The 24,214-nt window shown below is 43.2% G+C and overlaps 1 protein-coding gene across 1 annotated transcript in view; it reads right to left on the bottom strand.

Annotated features, from left to right (window-relative positions):
• The window catches only part of SMYD2 (SET and MYND domain containing 2), a 33,043-nt gene extending 12,634 nt beyond the window's left edge, over positions 1 to 20,409 (bottom strand). The window contains exons 1-6 of the mRNA XM_011996167.1: positions 20,255 to 20,409; positions 19,221 to 19,327; positions 18,939 to 19,021; positions 9,276 to 9,386; positions 6,013 to 6,073; positions 5,170 to 5,294 (exon numbers count right to left, since the gene is read on the bottom strand). Coding sequence (XP_011851557.1) covers positions 5,170 to 5,294; positions 6,013 to 6,073; positions 9,276 to 9,386; positions 18,939 to 19,021; positions 19,221 to 19,327; positions 20,255 to 20,409 — 642 coding nt within the window. The remainder of the gene's footprint in view (positions 1 to 5,169; positions 5,295 to 6,012; positions 6,074 to 9,275; positions 9,387 to 18,938; positions 19,022 to 19,220; positions 19,328 to 20,254) is intronic.
• Positions 20,410 to 24,214: the final 3,805 nt, after the last annotated feature.

Below are 24,214 nucleotides of genomic sequence, written 5' to 3'. Positions count from 1 at the left end.
AAAAAAAAAAAAAAAAAAATTAGCCGGACGTGGTGGCGCATGCCTGTAATCCCAGCTACTCGGGAGGCTGAGGCAGGAGATTATTTGAACCCAGGAGGCAGAGGTTGTGGTGAGCTGAGATTGCATCATTGTACTCCAGCCTCAGCAACAACAGCAAAAATCTGCCTCAAAAAAAAAAAGGAATCAATCCAATGCTCACCTCATAAGGTGAGGCGGCAATATGAAGCCCTTATTCATCTAATCTAATTGCTATCCCTCTCTCTGTTAGGGAAGGCAGAGGGATTGAGGGCTTAAAGCAAAGGCACTGACACCTTGCCTTTCAAGTCTCAGCCGAATCAACTACAGGCCACCTTCTCATCCTTTAAAAGAAATGTGCGGGGCAGCTGGCTCACGCCTGTAATCCCAGCACTTTGGGAGGCCAAGGTGGGTAGATCACCTGAGGTCAGGAGTCTGAGACCAGTCTGGCCAACATGATGAAGCCCTGTCTCTACTAAAAATACAAAAATTAGCCAGGCCTAGTGGCATGCACCTGTAATCCCAACTGCTCCAACTACTTGGGAGGCTGAGGCAGGAGGATCACCTGAACCTGGGAGGTGGAGATTGCAGTGAGCTGAGATTGCACCACTGCACTCCAGCCTGGACAACAGTGTGAGACTCTATCTCAAAAAAAGAAAAAAGAAAAAAAAAGAAATATTGCATAGAAAAATACCAAGGGCAACTTTCACCATTCTGGAAGCCTAACTTAGAGCAAGCAGGCTGAAAATGAGGACTATACATGTCTAACTTATTTACTGCTCTATAAACTCATTCTTTCCACAGATATGTCCTGGGAGCCCTTATATGCTGGGCACGGGGCACAGAAAGACAAACAGAAAGACAAACAGGTTGAAAATTTGTGGCGTCAAAGAACACCAGACTATTAGAAGACAATTCAGTAGGTGATCTTCATATGTCTCTAAAATTTCAGTGCTGGAAGAAAACTCAGAGTCTACTTTTTAGAGGACGAAACTGAAGTCAGAGAGGAACAATGATTTGTCTACAGTCACAAAGCTACTTGGTGACAAAGGCTGAGACCCCTGCTTGTCCCACGCTGCTATGAAGTCTCTGTCCGTGAGGCACTCACACTGAACAATTCCAACCCACTCTCTTCTGCACTTGGAGACACTGAACTGTTACAATTCAGGTCAACAAATGGGCTTTGTAAAACTAGCATCCTCCGAGCACTCACTCTGGGCAGGCACTGTGCTAGGTACTTCAGATTTACCATCTCATAAATCTGTAATATCACTATAGCATTACTACAGCAACTCATTTTACAGATGTGAAAATTGAGGCTCAGGAAGATTCAATGATTAAGTGACTTGCTCAAGGACATGTAAATGATAAGTGGCAGACCAGGAGTCAGAATTCAATTCTTACAGCAGCTCTGGTTTCTTCACACTGTACCATGTTCCTTCTAAAACTGGTCAGATCTACTAAAGGCTAATGTGGTTATTGTTCTTCACGTTAAAGGGCCAAACGCAGTGGCTTGAAAACCTTGGCATACAAAGCGATAAGAGCTGAATGATGGGTATGACTTGCAGTATTCACAATTCAACATAAAAAGCAGAAAATGGGAGAGTACTGTGGGTTAGTAAAATAATACACAGCCTTTGAAATCCTGAGGGGTTGGGCGTTTGTCAGTAGAAGACTTAGCATACTATTTTTTTGTGCCAACTCCAAGTACCCTGACCAATTCTGTCATACAGACATTGACAAACAACCATTAACCAATGACCATCAACCAACACTAGGTAAGAGTAAATTAAAATTTTCATTCATTCAACAAAATTACCAGAGCATGACCTGTATCCTGTATTACAGTGGCTTCTAAAGGATCTGTGTATCATCTCAGACTGAATACTAGCACGCCTCAGCAGTGTCTGGTACAAATGTTTTCAGAATGAAACAATGAATCAGACAAGTTTGCAACAGTTTTCAAAACTGAGCTAGGGACAGCTTCTGACTACTTTGGGAGACGAGATTCTTGTTTCATTGCTTTTTCAGTTCCTCCTCTGCAGCAAGCCCACTTAGACCAGTCGATGACTCCAGATTCCTTCAGACTCAATCACTTTATGACCATCAGTCCCTTTATTCCCTCCCCTGCTCCTCTTACTGTGGAAGACTGTGTGTGTTTCTTCATAAGCTAAGGCTTCCATGAGCCTAAGAGTCATTACTTTTCCTTTCGTGATGGTGTTTAAGCCTACTTACATAGCAATTTTCCTGCCAGCTTTCCCTCCCTTCTGAAATATCCCTAGAGAAAAAAAAGTGAACTTATGTGTTAAGAAAAAATGCACGGTCCATGGTCCTTTTGCTGAAGTCAAATCAGGCGTAAGAACCTTGCTAAAGCTATTCTCATAATTAGCATTTAGACTAGATGTCGGCTGCACACCAAAAATACACTTCCCAATCATACATATGTTCCCAGTGATTAGAACACACCTCGATGCTGTCAAAGATGTGCGGTCACCTTGTGCTGCCAGCTGCTGCCAGGTCTCGAGGTAACCCACAACAGCCTCCCATGGACCGGACGGTGGAAAGGGCTCAGGGGCTGGAACAGCAGACACGTAGCTGCCGGCTGAGAGGTGGGACCGGTGGCATGTGGCTACAGCAGCACTTTGCATTTTTGCTTTGGAGTTTTCTTTGGGGATAGTAAATGTCCCCTTTCAAATTTACATATGAAAAAAGTATATGTGTGTATATTTGTGTGAACACATATAATCTCAAAATGTATACTTATTTGATAAAGTCAGTAAAGGAATTAATTCTCTGTAGTCACGTGTGTGTATACGTGTGTATGTATATGTGTGTGTATATACACATTTTTAAGGTATACGAATGTCCTGAATTTTCTGAGTCAGTCCATATTTCAAAGAGTCAGTCACTTTCACCACAAATATACTTCTACTTGTGAGATCAAGTGACTTGATTTTTGGTTATGAAAATGTGGTCCTATAACTACTGCGTCAACATTGAGAAATCCTATCAGCATGCATCACTGCGTTAGAGGAAAAGCTATCTTTTTCCATAGCCAGAAAAGTAGATACTTTATGTTTACTTCATCTCTCTGCTTTCTCATATAACCACACTTCATCTAATCCAGAAAAAAATTATGTATTCGATTTTTCAGAAAATGTAAGAGAAGTCGATTCCTCACTTCCCATTGTCAGCCAAATCTACTGTCTCAGGATACTTAGGAAAGTACAATATAAACCCAGGATGATATGAAAATTACAAAGGTCTTTTATTCCTTCTACCTTAATACTCAAAACTTGAAGCCACTTTTTTACCTACAAAGAACAGCATATTTTTCTGATTATGACACTCACATAACTGAAATATATCTAAATAAACACAAAGTTTATAAAAGAATTCAATAAATTGTTAATAGTGGTTCACAGTTGTGGGAAGCTGAGGTGGGCAGAAGTGATGAATGACTCACTTCCTTTTTTTTTTTTCTCTCTTTATAGACAGGGTCTCACTCTGTTGCTCAGGCTGAAGTGCAGTGGTGTGACCATAGCTCACTGCAGCCTTGAACTCTTGGGCTCAAGCGATCCTCCTACCTCAGGCTCCTGAATAGCTGGGACTACAGATACACGCCATGGTGCCTGGCCACTTTCTTTACGTGTGTAATTTTTAAAGTGTGTGCTTTTTGCCTTTTTCTCCTTCTTAGCATGCTTTTTGTAAGTTATACATGCTCATTGTAGAAAATCCAGAAAGTCACCCAGTAAAAAGCCTAAATTTTCCCCCAACTCAGAAGACAACTGTGAACTTCCACTTAATCTTTAAGTTATGTATGTTTTCGTATTATACCCTTTTTTCATACTGCTTTGATACTTAATGTTATGTCATCAGCATTTCTCACACCTTTAGACAGTCTGTGAAACGTAACTTATAAAGGTTATGTAACCCTCCATCACACGGAGATGCCATTATTTATGTAACCAAACCCCCACTACTGGCCATTTAGAGTATTTCCTTTTCCTCTTTCCTTTTCCTCTTCCCTTCCTCCCCTCCCTTCCCTCATTTGTTCTTTCTTTTCTGCCTTTGGCTTTTAAAAGAATCCTACAATGAACAATTTGTATGTACGTCTCTGTCCATGATTTCTGATTAGATCCTTAGGACAGATTCCTGCAAATAGAGTTACTGGGCAAAGGGTGCATTAGGTAATGCTTATTCTATTCTAAGATAAAACCATGGAAGTGTCCACTTCATCTCTTTTACACATCCGGAGACTGATGTAGCTTCTTGCTCCCGTGGAGCAGAATTCTAGTATTTCTCTGGGAAGGTCACTTTCAACTAGATGCCCAGTTTGTAGACGAAATCGCAAAGGCACACGGGAGAGAGAAATCCAATCTAGTAAGTCAGGCCAGGAAGAGCCACCCTCACAAAAACAGGAAGGCTGTACGTTCCCCGAGGCATGGCCGCTGCACCCTTTCTTCTCTCCTCCTAACAATGCCCAAGTCTTCGCCTTGCCAGTGGCCTAGTTTCCAAACCTGTAATCACTTTCAAATTGCTCTTGCTTAGAAACCTAAGTTTTCCTTAGATCTGATTTCGGTAAACCTAGGCTTCTCTAAAACGAGATTTCTTAGCCACCGTCAGGAAAGACTTCCCACACCTAGACCCACTTGGGCTTCTCTCAGCTGTGACTGCCCTTCCTCGGGCCATCACAAAGGGCCCTCCTGTTGGGGCACCTGTCTTTGCCTCCGCTCTAACAGTGCAGCCTTGGTTAGAGTGAAAAAACACTACAGATAGAACAGAAGGTTCAAGAGAGTAAAAGTTAAATTTAATGTAGGAACTTCAAATGATCTTTTCTTTGCAAAGAGCTTAAAGTATGCCAGAGTACCAGGGCACTGACAACGCCTTTGTTTTCATGAACTCTTTGTGAGGCAGAGGCAGAGGCGAATTTCCTACACTCCACCCATCAATGAGGGCCAGCAGAGAGGACCTTGATCTGCTCAAGGTCACCAAGCAAGGCTATGGCAACACAGGGTCCAATTGGCTCAGAGCTTCGTTGTCAGGAAGATGTCATCGTTCTATTTGCATTCATCTTCACTGAGTGCGTGCTGGGGAGAGGGGCTTGGAGAGGGAAAGGCCAGACTGAGTGTTACCTGCTGTCGGCATCCTTACCTGTGCAAAGAGTACTACGAGGCTATCATTGTCGGGGAATTCGAGATGCTTGGAGTAAAAGTGATGGAGAGCAGCAATGTCACTCTGAATCAAATCCTTCTTCTCATTGTCTAACTTATCCAGATCTGTGGATAAATAATCCATTATTCTCACCTGGTAGAAAACACAGGATTTCTAGCTACATCCTAGTGTTGCTGTAAATGATATAGAGAAAGGAAAGGGCGAAAAAAAACCCCAAAACTAACATGTTGAACCCCCAGAGAACATTCTTCCCCATCACTTGGTTTAACTGACAAACCCTAGGGAAAGAAAGCAAGCCATTTCTTCTTCCTCTCCCTCTGATGACTAGAAGTCACTCAGGACATGAGATTTCAACTGACTGTTAGTGACAAGGTCAGGGATGAGTAGCCATGACTCATAAACAGCTTCAGCCTAGTCAAGGGCCTCCCAATTGGCCCAGGAATCTGGGCCACAGTCAAACAACTGGACAACCCCTGATTTCATGGCTTTCAGTAAAAACATCAGCTATTTACAGGACTGCAATTCAGCAAAGATCCAAAAATATTCAGCATGCCAATAGGGCCAGCAGGAGGTAGCTCAGGGTGCAGTAATTCATCTTGGGAGCTCCTACCTCCTTTAATTATTTCCTAACAATCCTGTCAACTCAGAAGGAAAAAGCCAAAAGTGCTTTTCAAAACAGCACAAAAGTCAAAATAAAAACTAGTAATGAAAGAAATCACTACTCCTCTGAGCACAGGCTAGCCCGTCCTCGCTTCAATCCTGCCGAACCCATGTGAAACCTGTGGCTGAGAGAACTGCATGGCTGGTCACAGAAAGACTTACGTGATTCAAACTCCTTCACGGCTAACAATTTTTCCGAAGGTGTTCTCTCTGGGTGGATTTTCTAGCAATTGGGGAAGACATCATACAGATACAGATTTTTTAACAACCAGTGTAGAAAGCGGCACTTTCACTTTTACATCAACATAAAGAAAAAGTAACAATTCTTAAGGAAGTAAGTAAAACAGGCACCCAAGGACTCCACCACTACGGCTCTCCAACAACCAAATCCAAAGACTCTTCTAAAGTGCTTTTTAAAATGTCTACTGCGTACCTAACACCCTGATAATACTATGCACATAGTAGGCTCAGAAATGCCTGTTATGGGAAAGAACAGGGCCAGACAACAACTTTTTAGGGTCTTTACTTAAAAGGACTGGGTCTACAGACAAACCATCCTATTTATTATTTCGCCTTCTAAAAAGAACAAAATCAAACCCCCCATCCATTTTACACTTTCTTTAAGCATAGGCTAAAATGATCTCAAATTCTGTGTTTCAAAAAGAACACTTTTGGTTGTATCTGTGAGCCCAGATTCACTTTAAACGTGTTGCTGGCTTTGTTCTAGACACCCCAAGAGGAGCTAACAATAGTAAACCCGCTAGGCTTTGAGAACATGAATAAACTTGGTGTTGACAAGAGTTCAAAGGCAGAGCTCAGGAGCTGGCCCAAGGCCGTGTCTTTGTAATCTGGCTATTCAATTTGGGGATACAGGTGGTCTAGCAGGGCACGCTCACCTCCCTAGTTAACATGTTAAGCCTCCCCTTGGTAGTTTGGTAGCCTGTCTCCCCTAATCCTTTGCAAGCTACTAGAATACAAATGGTCTGTTTTTTTAATCATCAAGTCCTATAGAGATGAAAAGATGGGCAGGTAACTTTCATTTAATACACTATTAGTAGTAGTAGTAATTATAATAAAAGTTGAATGAAGCTTGTATAAACTCATCTTTGCATTCAGACTACCCTCCTGGTGCCGAAATATCTCAATAGTTCTTTTTTAGAGCACAAATCTTCCATTCACGGAATGCATTTTCATAAGATTTATAAGTCATCTCTCTTGGGAAAGCTTTTCATTCAGGAAAGTCTACCAGCCTCTTCTGAATTCTTAAAATATCACTATACATATCATCAATAATTCACGGGAAGAAAATAATAAAACACCGGCTTGGCCACCCAATCCTCCCAAGATGCGCAGAGATCCCATCTGATGATTTACTAGCTCTGATGCCTCACCCAGTCATCCTATTCCCTCTGACTCATTCAGCCCAAACACTCTGCATAAATTTAAAGATAACTGTTATTAAGGATCCGAAAGTTAACCTCCTGCAGGGAAAGAATTCTGATGCTTTGGTCTCACTTTACAGGCAACCCATGAATGGCTTTGGATACTCTCAGCTGGCGAGGCAGCATTTCAGCAAGCACCTGACCTAAGCTGAACATAGTGGAAAGATGACCTCAGAGTTTGGAAATGTTCTACTTCTGTTTACACAGCCCAGGATCCTAACCTGGTCTGGGGACAGATACATGCTAATCCTTTCCATCACATTTGGCTTAGATTAAAAAATAGAAAAATTTTAAGGGTAGAGGAGGGCTGGTAGGTATATGGAAGAGGTAGATGAAATTTCAGTTTTGTTTTTTTCCATCTCATTTACTTTGTTGCTCAGGTTGGAGTACGGTGGCACAATCACAGCTCACTGCAGCCTTGAAGTTCCGGGTTCAAGCAATTCTCCTGCCTCAGCCTCCTAAGAATAGCTGGGACCACAGGTGTATACCACCACGCCTGGGAAATTTTTTTAGTTTTTAAAATTTATTATAGAGAATGGGTCTCACTTTGTTGCCAAGGCTGGTCTCCAACTCCTGGATTCAAACAATCCTGCTGCCTTAGCCTCCCAAAGTGCTAAGATTACAGGTATGAGCCACTATGCCTGCCCAGCTGAAATTTCAGCTTTAAAAGATTTATACTGCAGAGGCCCTGCCACCAACTTCTCTGACAACACTGAGGAGCAAGACCTCCACAGCCTGGATTTAGGCCTTCTAAGCCCCACACTGCCTATTTCATTGGATCACAAGGACAAGTCCTATGGCATTTTCCTGTCCTCTTTTTAGTTTGGCCCTTCCAAGATTGGGTGTCTAATTATCATGCAATCAGCAAGAACGAACCAGATCGGGGGAGAACAGTCAGTGTGGTGGCTAAAGCAATTTCATCCTGGATGTTGATGCACCACGTTGACTTCTGGTTAACTCCTGCTCTGGGAATGCTTCTAAGATTTCTATTTTATCTACAGTTACCTTAAATCCTGCCTTAGGTCAAAACAATCTTGAGCACAAATCTTGCTCTCAGGCAGATTCGCACAGCATCCTTACCTTTCCTTGTAACTGCTGTACACATTTCTTCCCCATGGTATATAAGCCCTGGGTCTGGCGGGTAATGGTGCGGGGATCCACCATCTTGTCTTGCTGCCGCCCAAGACATAGACATGGCTTCAGTTCATAAGTCCTAGTAAGTGTTTCTAATAAACTGGATTTGTCAGCTTCTTTCTTCTGTCTCTCAGCTTCCTTAGTCTTTGAGGGTAAGTTTGCATAGGCCTGCCCACCAGGCCTGTGCCCACCAGGCCGATAGTCTGACTATTCTGACTCTGAATAGTCAGAGTTGGCACCACCTCTGGAGAAAGCCATTGATGGCTATCATCTGTTTCCATGAAGGGCGCCTCTTTCTTTCCTCCTTCTTCACTTTTTTTTTTTTTTAACTCTCTTCCCCTCTCCCTTGCCTCTATTTCTACTTTTCCACTCTTTCTCTTCTTTGCACAGCCACGAGGCTGCTCCATCCAATTCTTTGCCTGCCTATGCACAGGCAAGAAAGGGGCCAAGAAACAGCAGAATATTGCACAGGACAGGGGAGCAGAGTACACTCTTTATGTCAGAATGGACAGGGGAAAATCTCAAAGCTGCTCAGACCAATCTGCTTCCCTAGGAAGCTCTAATTATTTGGGGTCAGGCTTTTCATGTCACATATTTCTATGTAAACCTGTCATGAAAACAGCTCAGAATTTCAGAGCTGCGGCTATGCTCCTGGTCTGGGGTGAGCACAGGGCACACAACGAACCAGATTATGCCTGGAGTATTTTCCCCACCCTTGTCCATATGGATATGATAGGAAATGGAGTCTAAGGATGTTTAACGAGAGATGGTTACCAAAGGTCAGTTACTCATCTTTCTGACCTTTAAAAAAAAAATAAAATGCACTTGAACACTGTCCCATTTCCTCACCTGTTTGGCCAGAATCCTTGCTGTTAGTCTTACAGTCTCCGAGGGATTCCAGTTTTCCCCAAAAACAACCATGGGAGAACATTCCAGCTTGTGCATGGGCCAATCTTCTTTCTGGAAAGATTGAAAAAAACATTATTAAAGAACAGCACATACACCGGAATAAAGTGTGAGAGAAGAGGATGCAATGAGTCCCCCTAGTTAAGGTCAAGTAAAATATGTTTCCTTTTGGAAAACACGAGGATGCTCACAAAAGCTAGAGATAAAAACATCCTTTAAGATAGACAGGATTGTATGACCTCGACTCAGGCCTGGTCAAGGTTGTTGGGAGATCTACTTTGTGTTTTTTTCAAGCACCTCATGGCTTTCTGCAGCTCCTCATTATTCCAAACAACACATACATTTTTCCATCATCTGTTCAAGCTGTCAAATTGCAGAGGGAGTGATTTGAGTATCAGCCATTGATTTGGCTCTGTTGCCTCACAGTTCCGCTCTGGTTTTGTTCTCACGTCAGGGCAAATAATGAAGAGTTGACTTACACGGCAATGAGTCCCTTTTACAGGTGACTTTTTAAAAAGCACAAATGAGGCTTCCATGAAGGGCAACACTGGAAGAAATTTAGGAATATTTAGGACTTCCCAAAGATGCACTGGATAAAACAGTTTTCTCTCTCTCTCTCTCTCTCTCTCTCTCTTCTCTCTCTCTCTCTCTCTCTCTCTCTTTCTTTCTTTCTTTCTTTCTTTTAGATGGAGTCTCGCTCTATCGCCAGGCTGGAGCACAGTGGCAGGATCCTGGCACACTGCAACCTCTGCCTCCTGTGTTCAAGCGATTCTCCTGCCTCAGCCTCCTGAGTAGCTGGGATTACAGGTGCCTGCCACCATGCCCAGCTAATTTTTGTATTTTTAGTAGAGATGGGGTTTCATCATGTTGGCCAGGATAGTCTTGATCTCTTGACCCCATGATCCATCCGCTTTGGCCTCCCAAAGTGCAGGGATTACAGGCTTGAGCCACCATGCCTGGCCTAACAGTAGTATTCTATCATATGCCCTGAAGTTTTCCTGCCCCAGGTAGGGGGATGAAGGACACTTGCTGCTGGAAGGGCGGAGGCGTCATCACTTGAGATGGGGAAGGCACTGAGAGGACACCATGGTGTTTTGGAGGCCAAGGGAGGAAAGTACTTTGAGGACTAGGGAGTAAATGATGATGCCAGTGCTGGAGATAGGCTTAGTGTGAGATGACGGAGAATGTGACTTGGAATGATGGAAGCTTGTTGGTTTTCATAAAAACCAGTTTTGGTGGGATGATGGGGTAAGAAACGACTGGGAGCAAATTCAAGAGAGAATGAAAGGAGACACAGCTTAGAGCAGTGGGAAGTTGCAGGGGATTTTTTTTTTTTTTTTTTTTTTTTTTTTTAGGTGGGAAATGTCAGAGCACGTTGTATACTGATGGGAGCCCTTACAAACTGTCTCTTTCACGACGGGGTACTGTCCTCTCTGTCCTTGACCTTCCCTAGCTCAGAAAATGGCCATAAATGCTCAGGGCAGGGAGGCTGATGTGGGTGGATCACCTGAGGTCAGGAGTTTGTGACTGGCCTGGCCAACGTGGTAATACCCCATCTCTACTAAAAATAAAAGAATTAGTCGAGCATGGTGGCATGTGCCTGTAGTCCCAGCTACTCGGGAGGCTGAGGCAGGAGAATCGCTTGAACCCAGGAGGTGGAGGTCGCACTGAGCCGAGATTGCACCACTGCACTCCAGCCTGGGCAACAGTGTGAGATTCTGTCTCAAAGATAAAAATATATGCTCAGGCCAGAAAGCTAGAGTTATCCTTGGCGCTGCTCTCTCACTCACACTCCACATTCAGTCAGTTCTGGCAAATCCTCTGTCTCTGCCCAGAATCTGATCCCATCTTAGTGCCCCAACCTTTCTACCTGGCTGCAGCCCCACCGTCTCTCATGACTAATGTCCTGCCACTGCCTTCTAACTGGATGCCTGCTTCTGTCCTTGCTCCCATGGACTAGGTTCCAGAGAGCAGCCTGAGGGATCCTGTTGACAAAACTCAGATCAGGCCAGTCCTCAGCTCAAAACCTAACAGCTTTTCTCATCCAGGCAAAAGGCCAAGCGCTAAAGGTAACGTAGGAGGCCATACGTGATGGGAGTGCCCCTGCACCACCCCCAGCCCGTCATCTCCCACCACACTCTCGCCTGCCTCACTGCACTTGGCCACAGCAGTGTCCTGGCTGTGCCTGGAGCCATGCACCTGCCTCAAGGCCCTTTGCACTTGCTCTGTTTTGTGGCAGCACTCTCCTCCCCTGGATATCTATGTGGCTCCCTCCCACCTCCTCTCCAGCCGCTGCTGGAATGTCACCTTCTCAAGATACCTGCCACCATCACCCTGTCAGAAACAGCACTTCCCCATCATTCTCCCTTTCCTTGTTTTCTGCAGCTTCTTAGTACTTCTCACCACCTGAGCATATTACAAATTGATTAGTTGTTTGGTTTAGTATCTGTCTCTCTCAGGAAAATAAAGACACTTTATTTTGTTCATAGCTGTAACCCCAGAACTGACAACAGTGCCTGGCATTTACCAGGCACTCAATATAGTTGCTGAAGGAATGAAGATGTCTCCCTACCCCCTTCCCTCCACCCTGATCCCCCAAGAAGGAAGCACATACTGTCACTTAATGATTTAATGCAGTCTGTGGTACAGCCCCTTAGCTCAAGTTCTGGGCCAAGATGTTCTGCAGAGTTAAATAATGCCGCGCCAAATATAACTAAGAGCAGGGAGGAAAAGAAATGACAAGATATGCACAACGGAGAAGAGAATCTGTTTTTAGCCAAAGCCTAAAATGAGAGCATGGTGATGAGGCGAAGAGGTGGGAACAGGTGGGTCTGGCTCCCTGCAGACTAATCAGCTCCCTCCTCAGCTGCAGAGCAAAGAGGAAAAGACAGAGATGACCCTCGGGATATCTGAGGGGATAAGGGGACCTACCAGCTGGGGACAGATGGATCATTAACAACTATAGACAAATGCCCACTCTGACTCCAGGAACTCCAAGAAAACTCCAAGACATGAACTCTGTCCCTAATGGGCCTGCAAGCTGTTGTTTTCTGAACTGCAGGTGGTGCTTTGGTGTTTCGCAACTACAATGAATTCCTGGGAAGTTAAATACGAACATTTATTAATATAACTATTATTTATAAAATACAATCTATTTATTAATGTAGTTGATTTAAAATTAATGTTACTGTCAATATTACATAATGGTGACATTTATTGATATAAATGTCCTCAAAAGGAAGGGAATCAAACATAAGGAAAGCTCTGGGAGGAAAGCAGAGTGCTGTCAAGCAGGAGGGCTACTGACCTGGCACTCAAGAAACCTGCCATTTATTCCCACTCTGCAGCGAAACAGCTGTGTGACTACGCAGGTCTCTTAATCCCTTCGCATCTGTCTCCTTGGCTGTAAACAACATGATCCTTAAGTTACTTAGCAAGTCCAGAATTCTGAGTCTATGAGTTTACACCTTCCAACAGTGATAATCAGATATTAAGCTTGAAGACTACCAACAAATGTGGGCCAAATACAGATCATCAGGCATTCATGCAGATGCAAAGGATCCCATCAGCAGATCCACAAGAAGCACTCAGAACAGTGCCTGGCCCAGGCTGCGCTCTGAAACGTTGGTAATTGTTCATTCGTTCAACAAGTCCTGCAACTGACCCTAGAGGCAGGGATGGGAGATGAAGTCTTTGACTTCAAGCAGTTTATGGCAATGTCAGAACCAAGATAAAAGAGCACCTACAATTAGATACAGTCCCACTCATAGCAGTTAAAATCAGGTAGCTGGATAAACAAGAAAATGCAGAATCAGGTTCAATTTCATTAAAGAAAATTTACCATAGTAATACTGTTTCACTTTCTTTTTTGAAGGTGGATTAACGGAGGAAGGGCAGAGATATACCACGATGGCACTGCACAGCTTTAATTCTTAAAAAAGGAAGATGTGACAGTATCTAGTAAAAATGTCAGGTTTTAAGCATATTTCGATACATTCTCTTCTATTACAGAGATGGTCCACATATTTTAAAGAACCTGACAGAGGCAACTACCCTAGTTTTGCCTGTAAGAAATTATAAGCAACCAGACTGGACAAAATTGAAAAAAAATTAGGCTAACCTGATGAATAGGAATGAATGTTATAAATTATTTTTGAATACTGGCAGTACTGCTGTATACAGAGTGATTTTGCAACTCTTTATGCTTTTTTAAATGTTATCAATTTTTCTAAAAGTTTTCCCACTATTCTTCAAAATTCAAGATAGTGCTCCTGCCCTGATTGCAATCCTTATAAAATTTTCTGTAAACCAGGATCTCATTTTCCAAAACTAAAATAAAATAATAAAATACACATATAAGCACAGAAGGGATTCAGGAAGATATATACCAAAGTATTTTCTCAAGGAATCAGATTATGAATACTTATTCTGTTCTAGTAGTCTGCACTTTCTGATTCTCCCATAATGAGGACAGATTGTACAACTTAATCAAATCTATAAAAAAGGTGAGATATGGAATTTTTCATACTGATGGTCCTCTTTTAAAACTTCTAATTCATTTTCAACTAAGATAATAACTACTGTGCATGGCTTTCACTTTTGCGCCTAGTCAAAAATGCTTAAAGATGCATAAAGAGTTGCAAAATTGTCTCATGGTGCACCAGCATTTCCAGCACTGGAAGAAAAGAGTGATTACTATGGCATCCAGTTTCCTGCTGAGCAAATATGTTGCCTTCCTCGATAAGGAGACTGGATTTTCATCATGAAGTCCCTTTTCTGCCTCTAGCATTTGGTGTTTCTATTCTTCTAACAACAAACACAGTCTACCTGTACACATTCACATGTGATTTCTTAAAATGTGGAACAGGGAGAAAATGTCACAGGATTTCTGCTTTCCACTAGCATGATCCTTGAGAAGAAGAGTACAAAAGCAATCAGGTGGACACCTGACCACCTTATACACAGATGGCTCATGCTGCTGAGCTACCATCACTAGGACATACGCTTTGCGTTTTCCCAATCTAAGCGATGAGACATACTCAAGTCATTCACATGCATTTCTTCCTACTGGTGATATTAAAGGTTTAGACAAAAAGAGTGGCCCAAATTTAAGATGCTTCCTATGGCTGACAGGAGAGAACTGATCCAGGATTGAACCTAAGACTCTGGCCCCATTACACTAATCACCCATAACAACAGCATTTATTAGACATGTTCTATACTTCAGTTATTTTCTAGTTAATGATAAGGGCCTACTATTTTCTCACATGCTCCTCATACACACTTAAAAAAAATCCCTTCCTACTTTCAAAGCTTACTCATAACCCCCTCAGCTCTAAAACACAAAGGTTTTCTTCTTTATAGTCATTACGGTTAAGAAATATACCCTAGAAAGTTCTACTGCACAATGATTTATTCTATATAATAACTTTCTAAAACTCTTCTCTTGAAAATATCCTGGTACAATTTATGGGTGAATGGGTGAATGAATAATATACTTTGCTTCCCAGGTGTATTTAGAAAAATAAATACAGTTCATTAAAACACACAGGTTACAAAATAACACGCCCAACTAAAAAGGAATTTCTGTTTCTTTTGTATTTCCTCCCATTACCCTTTCATGCATTAGCAATTAAAATCTTTCCTCTGGCACCATCACACTGAGTCAAGTGAACTAAGAGGAAAGTAACAGGACAAGAAAGAACCAAACTGTATCAAATAAAGCAAAATCCGAAAGCACAGCATGCAGACAGAAGAGGGCTTGGGGAGAACATACACCATGGCTAGGATCCCCTAAGAAGCTTTACTCTGTGTAAAGAGGAAACCCCCAGGAAGCAATGTGAGCCTTTAGGACTCTGGGAGAGGTTTCTGGCCAAGGCGACAATGGACGCAGCTCTCCCCTTTCACATCCACTGAAGGCCACTTCTCTTTCTCTGACATTCCCACAGGACCTCCTTTTCTAGAGGGCCCTCACTTCTCCCAAGCACACTACTGTAAAGGGGTGAAAGCCCTCCCCAAGTAGTGTGTCAAGTCTCATCTTCATTCTGCCACTGTTTGACCTTGGGAGATCTTGGATTACCCAACCACTTGGGACTATGCTTTCTTATCTACTGACACATTGAACTTGATAACCTCTATCCCAACTCCACCATCTGCTGTGTGGCACCGACCACCTGATGACTCCAGGGGGGTAGGGCCTACCTTTGAGAAAGCACCAGTTAATTACTGGCAGCTGAGGGCCATGCTTTCTTAGGTGGAGAATCACTCAATTACCTTCCTCATCGCTGCTCTTGTTTTGTGCCACGTTTTATCCTTTAAGCAGAGCCTCTACTTTGATCCCATGCAAGCGCTCCCTTAAGCCAAACCCTGAACACATTTTTATCTGGAGCAGATGCCCCAGATTCCTCCCTAATGATTTCCTTTACGAAGCCCTTGCACTACCCTTTATTTCTAGGCACTTACTTTTATTAAACCTTTATGTCTGCTCTATCTCTTTATAATACACTGCCCATACTTATTTAGTTCTTCAGTACTAAAGGATGAAAAACCTTAATGGTCATTAGCCTCTTCCTTCAGCAGTGGGAGAGAGATGAAACAGATATGAAACTTACAGGTCAGATCCAGCCTGCCACCTCTAGAAACAAGAGGCTTCAGGAGCTGCGGTACCACTCACCTCCTACAAGGGTGCTTTGGTCACCGGATACTTAACAGAAGCACAGGAAAGCAGAATTGCAGAAGTAATCCCCAGTGCTCAGGGTGCCCCTGCCCGGCAACTGAGTAAGCAGCAGGGGAAACTCCATCACGAGGCTGAACACGGCAGGCTCTCTTGGCCTGCAGCCTTGCATCAGTAGAATCACATAACTGTTTCCTCCATCCTGGAGTTCCTTGCTCCCCTAAACAATTGGCTCATTATGAAGTGACCACCTGTACAGTTTTGTTCAAGGGCGGGACATCTAGACTGTTCAGCTTCTTGTTGTAGAGTAATAAACTGGCATTGTGGCACATACAGGTTGTGATATTGGTTAATGTGAGCCTCCCCCAAGGGAGGACACCCCTCATTGCACGCTTACAAATGAGGTCTCTGAATCTGCACATCTGGGATTCTAGGTCCTGGGGACAGGGAAACCATAAAGGGCATCTCAAATCCCAACGCGGGCCATGACGATTCATCAAAATACTGCCACCCCGTAAGGCCTAACAGAAGACAGTTTAGCAGCGTGCTCAGGAGACTCAGACTCGGAGCTAACTCCACATGCCACATACTCTGATGGTACTCATTAATACTCTGTTCACAGCTACTTAACGGAGTTAAGACTCATTTTATAATAAGCACTGTTCACACAACATACACCATCAGTACCCTCAAGTTCTTAGAATCCAGTCATTCTCTCAGGCTGAAAAACCAAGCTCCTTAAATCAAAACTATGCTGTTTATTTCTCTGCATAAAGCTAAGCTTTAGTCTAGCCTGAATTACACAAATTCGATTTTCCTGTGGACTGTACTATGATTATTTATACTAACTCCTCACACCTGTATATAGGGTTACAGCTTATATAAAACTTTAATATCTATCACATCACGTGCTCCCTAACTCATCAAGGTGGGCACCACTATCCTCAGTTCAGATTTAAAGAAACTGAGCCTTGGGGATGTTTTGTAACTTGCCAATTTCTCTCTTTCTTTTGAGACAGAATTTCACTCTTGTCGCCCAGGCTGCAGTGCAAAAGCGCGATCTCTGCTCACTGCAACCTCCGCCTCCCAGGTTCAAGCAATTCGCTGGCCTCAGCCTCCACAGTAGCTGGGATTACAGGCACCCGCCACCATGCCTGGCTAATCTTTTCCTATTTTTAGTAGAGATGGGGTTTCACCATGTTGGCAAGGCTGGTCTTGAACTCCTGACCTCAGGTGATCCATCCCCCTTGGCCTCCCAAAGTACTGGGATTACAGGCGTGAGCCACCGCGCCCGGCCATAACTTGCCAATTTCATACAAGTAGCAGAGCCAGGACCTGCTCCTAGGACCACGGCCTCTTGCTACTCTATGCTATATGATCTGAACTACATGTGACTCCCTATGCTTGCTTTGCTACAGAACCAGAATGGAATGAGTTAACTTTTTAGAAGTGTTTAACTTACATATAGAAACAGCTAACTCATCTGGCAGGCCTAGAATCAAACTGTATATGTCGCAGGGCCTGCTGATCTCTACAATGCCAATGCACTACTCTATCTACAATTGGTAGGAGCAAAGTATGATCTTTCCTCTTCAAAAGAAGGCACCCTCCCCGAAAACTCAACTACGAGCTCCATTTATATTCTCACTGCCACACAGGCTGACAGCCTCTGGGAGCCTGCTGTGGGAAACACAGGGAAGGGGACGGTGCATATGGTCTTCAGAGCCAAGGCAGAGTCTGAGATTCGCAAGCCAAGGTCTCAGCCTGTGCTTCATTCTGGGGAGGGGCCGCTGTCCCTGGGGCGCTACAGTCAGATGAGACACCAGGGCTTAGCAATCTCTCCCACTGCTAAATAATGCTCTTTGAGGCCTTTCAAAGGCCAACAGTGTAGGGAGGTGAGAAAGAAAAAAAAAAACATAGTGGGTAAGCCAATGTAGACTGGGGTGGGGCTGGAGGGTGGGGAGGGGAGAAGGACGACACCAGGTATTTGGAACAACAAAAAGAGATGTAGATATGGAGAAAATCTTCCCTGTACCATAGAAACACCCCTTAACAGCATCACCATTTCCCAAGGTATATTAATAGGTTCCCTTTAAAAATAAATGCCAGGGGGAATATAGAGAGATCGAACAAGAAGGCTTACAAATTCACAATGCCATACTAGTGTATCAAAGACTGTAACAGGTTCTGAAGTAAAGAGACCACGTTCCCCTAAATTGTCTGAACATGAAATGCATTTTCTGTGGAATATCTCCGAACATTTTGTGGAACGAGTGTTTACTGTAACAGTTTGAGAAATACCACTTTTAGGCCTTCAAAGAGTCTACCAAGAATTCCTCCAACATCCTCATTAACCTTCCCATTCCTACATTTCAGGATTCATTTGAGACTCATCCATCCTGAACCCCTCAGCCCTGACTGCTCCTGAGGCACTGGCCCCAATTACGAGTTCAGAATAGCCCCCCTCTGGCTATACAGAGTCTGGACCAGGGGCTCATCTGAGTCTCGCTGTAAGCAGGTTGGATTCAAACAGCCCAAGGGTAAGATGAAGCCTGCTATGGAGGAATTTATAAAAACACAACAATAAAAAATTAAAAAACTTAAAGACAGAATTTTAACATTGTTTATTTGTCATCTCTGCATTTTCCATCTGTGGCTGCAGTCCTTGGGGCAAACTTGCTAGCACACCTGCCTGTATCTAACATGGTCTTCTCTTCTCCTGCACCTTAATTTTGGTGCTGCATGCGGCCTCAAACTGTTACTGCCTATCACTGGCTGCCTGTGAGGTTGGGGTCAGCATACATCCAAGGATATCCAGCCACATCCTATGCTTTCCAGCTCTGGCTACAGGGGGGCGCTGAGGAATGCCATGACAAGGAAGAGGAGGACTTCAGAGGAAATTAGGCCCTCCCTGCCAATGGCCCAGCACCTACCTGACACTCCACATTGCAGTAAAATGCCTGCTTGCATCTTCCACATTTGGACAATCCTTCTTTCCTTAAAAACAGAAAGGGCACTGTAGTGGTGAGAGGCACAGAAACGTGAAGCTGTACATTTTATCATGCAATAACAAAAGCCACCTGGTTGGAAAGCAGAGCCAAGGTTCACCTTACCTTACTCTCCCACCAAGAAGGCACATGTTCCTTAACGAGAGTTTGACCAGATTTAGCCTTTGAGGAGTGAGTGAGTTAAACAGCGCACGCACTCACATTTACCGAGCCCACCAGTATGAAGGGTGCTGTCCAAAGAGATGAGGGACAACGGCTCTGACTGACTGGTGACCTGGCCAAAATCACCAAGGCTATGAACATCATCTGTACTACTGGTCAGCAGTTTAGGGCAAGTCAAGGTTCTTATGTCCTGATTTTCTCATCTGCTAAAGAGGCACAGAAATAAACAAAACCATGTTGTAGGTTTGACCCTATGAAGATGGAGTGTTGGGGTGTAGCTGCTCTAGTGAAAATCCCATGTGAGTGACAACTCTCATTATTTAGAAACTGCAAGTAATGCAAAGATGGAATTCAGTATGCTAAGACTATACGAATGTCGTCCAGAAAGCTAAGTTTAAAAGTGCAACCTAGCAAGTGGAGATAGATTCTTTTTTTTTTTTTTTAAAGACAGGGTCTCACTCTGTCACCCAGGCTGGAGTGCAGTGACATGATTCTGGCTCACTACAGCCTCGACTTACCAGGCTTAGGCCATTCTCCCACATCAGCTCCCAAGTAACCAGGACTACAGGGCATGTGCCACCATGCCTGGCTAATTTTTGTATTTTTTGTAGAGATGGGGTTTCATCATGTTGCCCAGGCTGATCCCCAACTCCTGGGCTCAAGCCATCCACCCGCCTCAGCCTCCCAAAGTGCTGGTATTATAGGCATGAGCCACCGTGCCCCTGCCAAGAGATAGATTCTTGAATACAGTATTATGGGATCTGATGGCTACACATGCCCATTTTGTCAGTGTACTATTTAGCTATTCTTCTGCCTCTTCATAATGGGGTCAATTCAACTTATTCATTGTTATATCATTTTCCTGCTTCCCATAAAGGACGGGGACATTGTTGCTTCCCAACTGTTAGGTGCTAGCGTGTGTATTGTGTGAGATGAACCAAAGCTTTTTCAAAAGCTGAAAAGCCACTGAATTAAGCCACATACTACAAAACTCTTTACTTTTTTTCCGAAGTAGGGAACAATTACATTGTTTAAGTCAGAGCGCAATCAGTAAAACCTGCTGTCTAACTCTTTCCCACCCCGGTGAAGCCAGCTTCTGGACTTGTGGAGATATGGACACCATGAAGCGGCTACGCTGCCGCAGAGCCACCCTGTGCCACCTCGTCCCACCTCCTCTGCAGCCCAGCAGAGCTGACGGGGATGGGGGCGGGAGCGTGCACGGTGGGGCTGACATCTTACAATACGGATATACATATTGTCACGCTGCAGAATCCTCCGCGGCTTCTCGTTAGCAAGTGGTAGTCACCACACTCCTCCTACAGAATCAAGGAAGTCTTCCAAAAATGCTACTGTTGGAACTAAACAGACTGCCTTGCAGCTTTCATGACAGCACTTGGATTCCAAGAAGCAGACTGAAGAATGTGGGAGAAAAACACATCTCGGGGTTGAGGCACAAATAAATATTCCAAGTTTGCACACCTCAATAGTTCAAAAAGGAACCTGCTAATTTAGCTGATGTATTCTCTGGTCTAAAATACTCCCCCTAACCCCCAGGGAATATCTGAAGGGACTGAACTCTGACTTTGCATTTTGGAATATAAAAGAAACAAGATGCACAGACCCTTGCTCTCTCGGGAAATGCACTAAAAAAATCACGGTGAAGTGACTCGTCAGCAAGCACTGGGTGACGTGCGCTGTGCAGAAATGCCCAGGGGAGGAAAAGCAAAGACAGCAGAGCCAGGGAGGAAGCTTGCAAACTTCTTTCCACAGAGAGGTGTATCAGGAAATCGATAACAGTGGGAGATGCTACCCTTTAAAAATGTCCATCTGAAAAGTCATCTTTAATGTTTGTTTTTATAGGGGCAGGTTAGAGACCTCTAAGAACTTGGTTGAAGCTTTTAACTTTCTCTAATAACCCACCTTCTCCCCCAACCCTAATGAAACAAAAGAATTATGTAAAATTTCAAGGGCTTTTTGAAATTCATTCAACATGAATAAGTTAAACAGCATTTAACTTGTTGTTAAATGCTGAACAACAAAAAAATTAACAGGCTCAGAGGCCACCTAAAAGCCCATATGTAGGACCAGCAAAGAGCCTCTGACACCAGCGTTAAGAACACCTGATGTAAGAGATTAGAAAATCATCACGGTTAAAAAGATATTTATCAGCTCCACAACATACAAAAATGGCAAGGATTAATACAGGTTTTCTTGCACAGAAACCAGTAGTAAAGTTAACCTGAAACCAATACTTGTTTGCAGCCTCCACGTAACATCCCAAGGAGATAGTAGGCAACTAGGCTCTAGGGAACTAAGAAAGAACTCCATTGAGATTTCATCAAAATAATACCTCTCCCAAAGGCTGGCCTTCATTCGAACCAGCTTGTCACCAAGTCCATAGCCACAAACAATAAAGAGCAGGAAGTAAAGGCTAACTTTTCAGTGTTGGCAATATGATATATACATCATTTCTACTATCTATCCCAGTGGTTCTCAAGAAGGTCTGCAGACTGCTGGGGTCCTGGAGATCCTTTCAGGGAGGTGGTGAGAGACAGAATTCAGATTATTTGCTTTTTTTCTCACTGTCTTAACATTTGCGATGCAGAAGGTGTAAGGCATAAAGGTTCCTGGAGGGTAGTAAACCTTCAGATTCCTGAGTGTAAATCAAAGCCCAGGAAACACTGTATTCTTTTTTTTTCTTAGACAGAGTCTTCCTCTGTTGCCCAGGCTGGAGTGCAATGGTGCAATCTTGGCTCACTCCAACCTCCACCTCCTGGGTTCAAGCAATTCTCCTCCCTCAGCCTCTTGAGTAGCTGGGATGACAGCCAGGCGTGATGACGCCCAGCTAATTTTTGTATTAGTAGAGACAGGGATTCACCATGTTGGCCAGGGTGGTCTCGAACTCCTGACCTCAGCTGATCCGCCCGCCTCAGCCTTCCAAAGTGCTGGGATTACAGGCATGAGCCACCACGCCCGGTCGGAAACACTGTATTCTTTACTGCCACACTGTTAGTAAGAGGGGGAAAGCCAGTTTCACGAATGTCCCTGACATTCATGAGATTAACTTTACTAAATGAATATTAACTTTACTAAATCTCGATTCTTAAGTATATATCTCTTTGGCATTGTATAGTGAAGCAGGAAGGATGCAAAAAGTATTTCTGCTTCATACTGAAGTCCAGTCCCTACGTCACGAAAGAGCACTGGTGTGATCACTGGCGTAAACTGAACTAGCCACTTTCTTCTTGGAAACATTCCTGGCCCTTCCTCCCTTCCTCCCTTCCTTCCTTTCTTTTTTTTTAACTTGAAAGAACAGCTTTAGATAAACTGTGGTTATTCAGACTTGAGCATTTGGCAGATATATTACTGAAATGAATGAAGTGAGCCTGTCACTTCCAGGAAAACAACACTTGCTGCCAATGATAAAATTTGAGTTTTCAAGGAAAAATCAGAATTTTCGGAAACACAGATCTGCCATCCTGAGCCTGACAGCTTCTCAATACTGAAGACTTATCTGATAAGACTAGTGGTAATATTAAGAAATATGATCTTTTGATATGGTTTGATAAAATGAGTCAATTTTCAGGAGATCCACACAATCTAGGTAACTAGTATTTTCCAAATGGCCAATGACACTGTTTCAAAAGTTATGCATGGCAAAAAAGTCGTTCCAAGTGTACGGGAAGCCAATAGATTTTATGTCATTGAGTACATAAAGTTCACAATATGGCTTTTGATTGCACATCACAACTTTTAAGACAACATCAATTATTAAAGTTTAGTGATGACTCAAGTAAGAACATCGCATGTAACTGAGAACGGTATCGAAATACCCTTCTCTTACCAATTACATATCTGTGTGAAGCTTTATTTTTACTACATAATCCAACTAAAACATAACATGACAGACTGAATTCAGAAGCATATTTGAGAATCCAGTTGTCTTCTATAAATCCAGACATTAAAGAAACTTAACAAAAATTTAAAACAAAAACACTATTCTCAGTAATTCTTTTGTTTTGGAAGATATTTCTCATAGAAAAATGCTAGAATAGTTGTTATTTCAAAATGAATAAACTTTCAAAATTTTGTTTAACTTGACATATGATACATAATGATAGCTATAACTCATATAAACAAAAGCTCTCTGCGATTCTCAATAACCTTTAAGAGTACAGAGGGACTCTGAAACCAAAAAGTTTGAAAACTGCTGATCTATTTTAGTAATCTCATCAGGTCTAAGAAGAAGCTGTTATTATTCCTATTTTCCAAATGAAGATAATGAGGGTCTCAGACATGAAACAACGAATCCAACATGGTCATTCCGCAAGTAGGTGGCAGAATTGGAATTCACAGATCTTGTTTCCATCATGGCGGAGCATCCTTCCTTGAGTACTGCGACAATGGTTCAGGAGGGGAGACTCCATGTAGCAAAAACAGTCTTTCTACGAGAGTGGATAAGCTAACAGTAACAACACAGCATGGGACAGGCATGCTTTACTCTAGTCTGCATAATGCCCGGGCTCCAGGCTCCAGTGGTATCCCATTAATGTCACTTTGCTTTAAAGATAGAATGGGGAGGGGATCCAGGATCATTTTTCAAAATGAGATACGGGGAGGGAACATCTGCACAAGAGCGTCTCTCAACCCACTGTGCTCCAGGAACCCATTTCACTTGAAACAGACTGTAAGAAAGCAAAGATTGATGTATTTATTGTGTACATAGGTCCCTCCTCTCATTCAGTACGATGAGCCTACTTGTTTCTCCAGCAGATCCTGGGAGAGTCCAAGCTGGATCATGTCCTCTAGGAATCTGGTGAGAGAACACTGCACTCCTCACTAAAAACTGAGAAGCTCTGCCTGGCTCTAAGGAAGACTTTACTACACGTATGTTCAGTGAACCAAATACCTGGTTATACGCAAATTTTCCTTTTTTAAAATAATAATTTCAACTTTTATTTTAGATTCTGTGGGTACATGTTCAGGTTTGCTGCATAGGGATTTTGCATGATGCTGAGGTTTGGAATATAAATGATCCC

The sequence above is a fragment of the Mandrillus leucophaeus genome, unplaced genomic scaffold (assembly GCF_000951045.1).
Source record: "Mandrillus leucophaeus isolate KB7577 unplaced genomic scaffold, Mleu.le_1.0 Scaffold503, whole genome shotgun sequence".
In the NCBI taxonomy this organism is placed as follows: domain Eukaryota; kingdom Metazoa; phylum Chordata; class Mammalia; order Primates; family Cercopithecidae; genus Mandrillus; species Mandrillus leucophaeus.
Note: the sequence above shows the minus strand (reverse complement) of the source record. Positions and strands in the feature narration are given on the sequence as shown.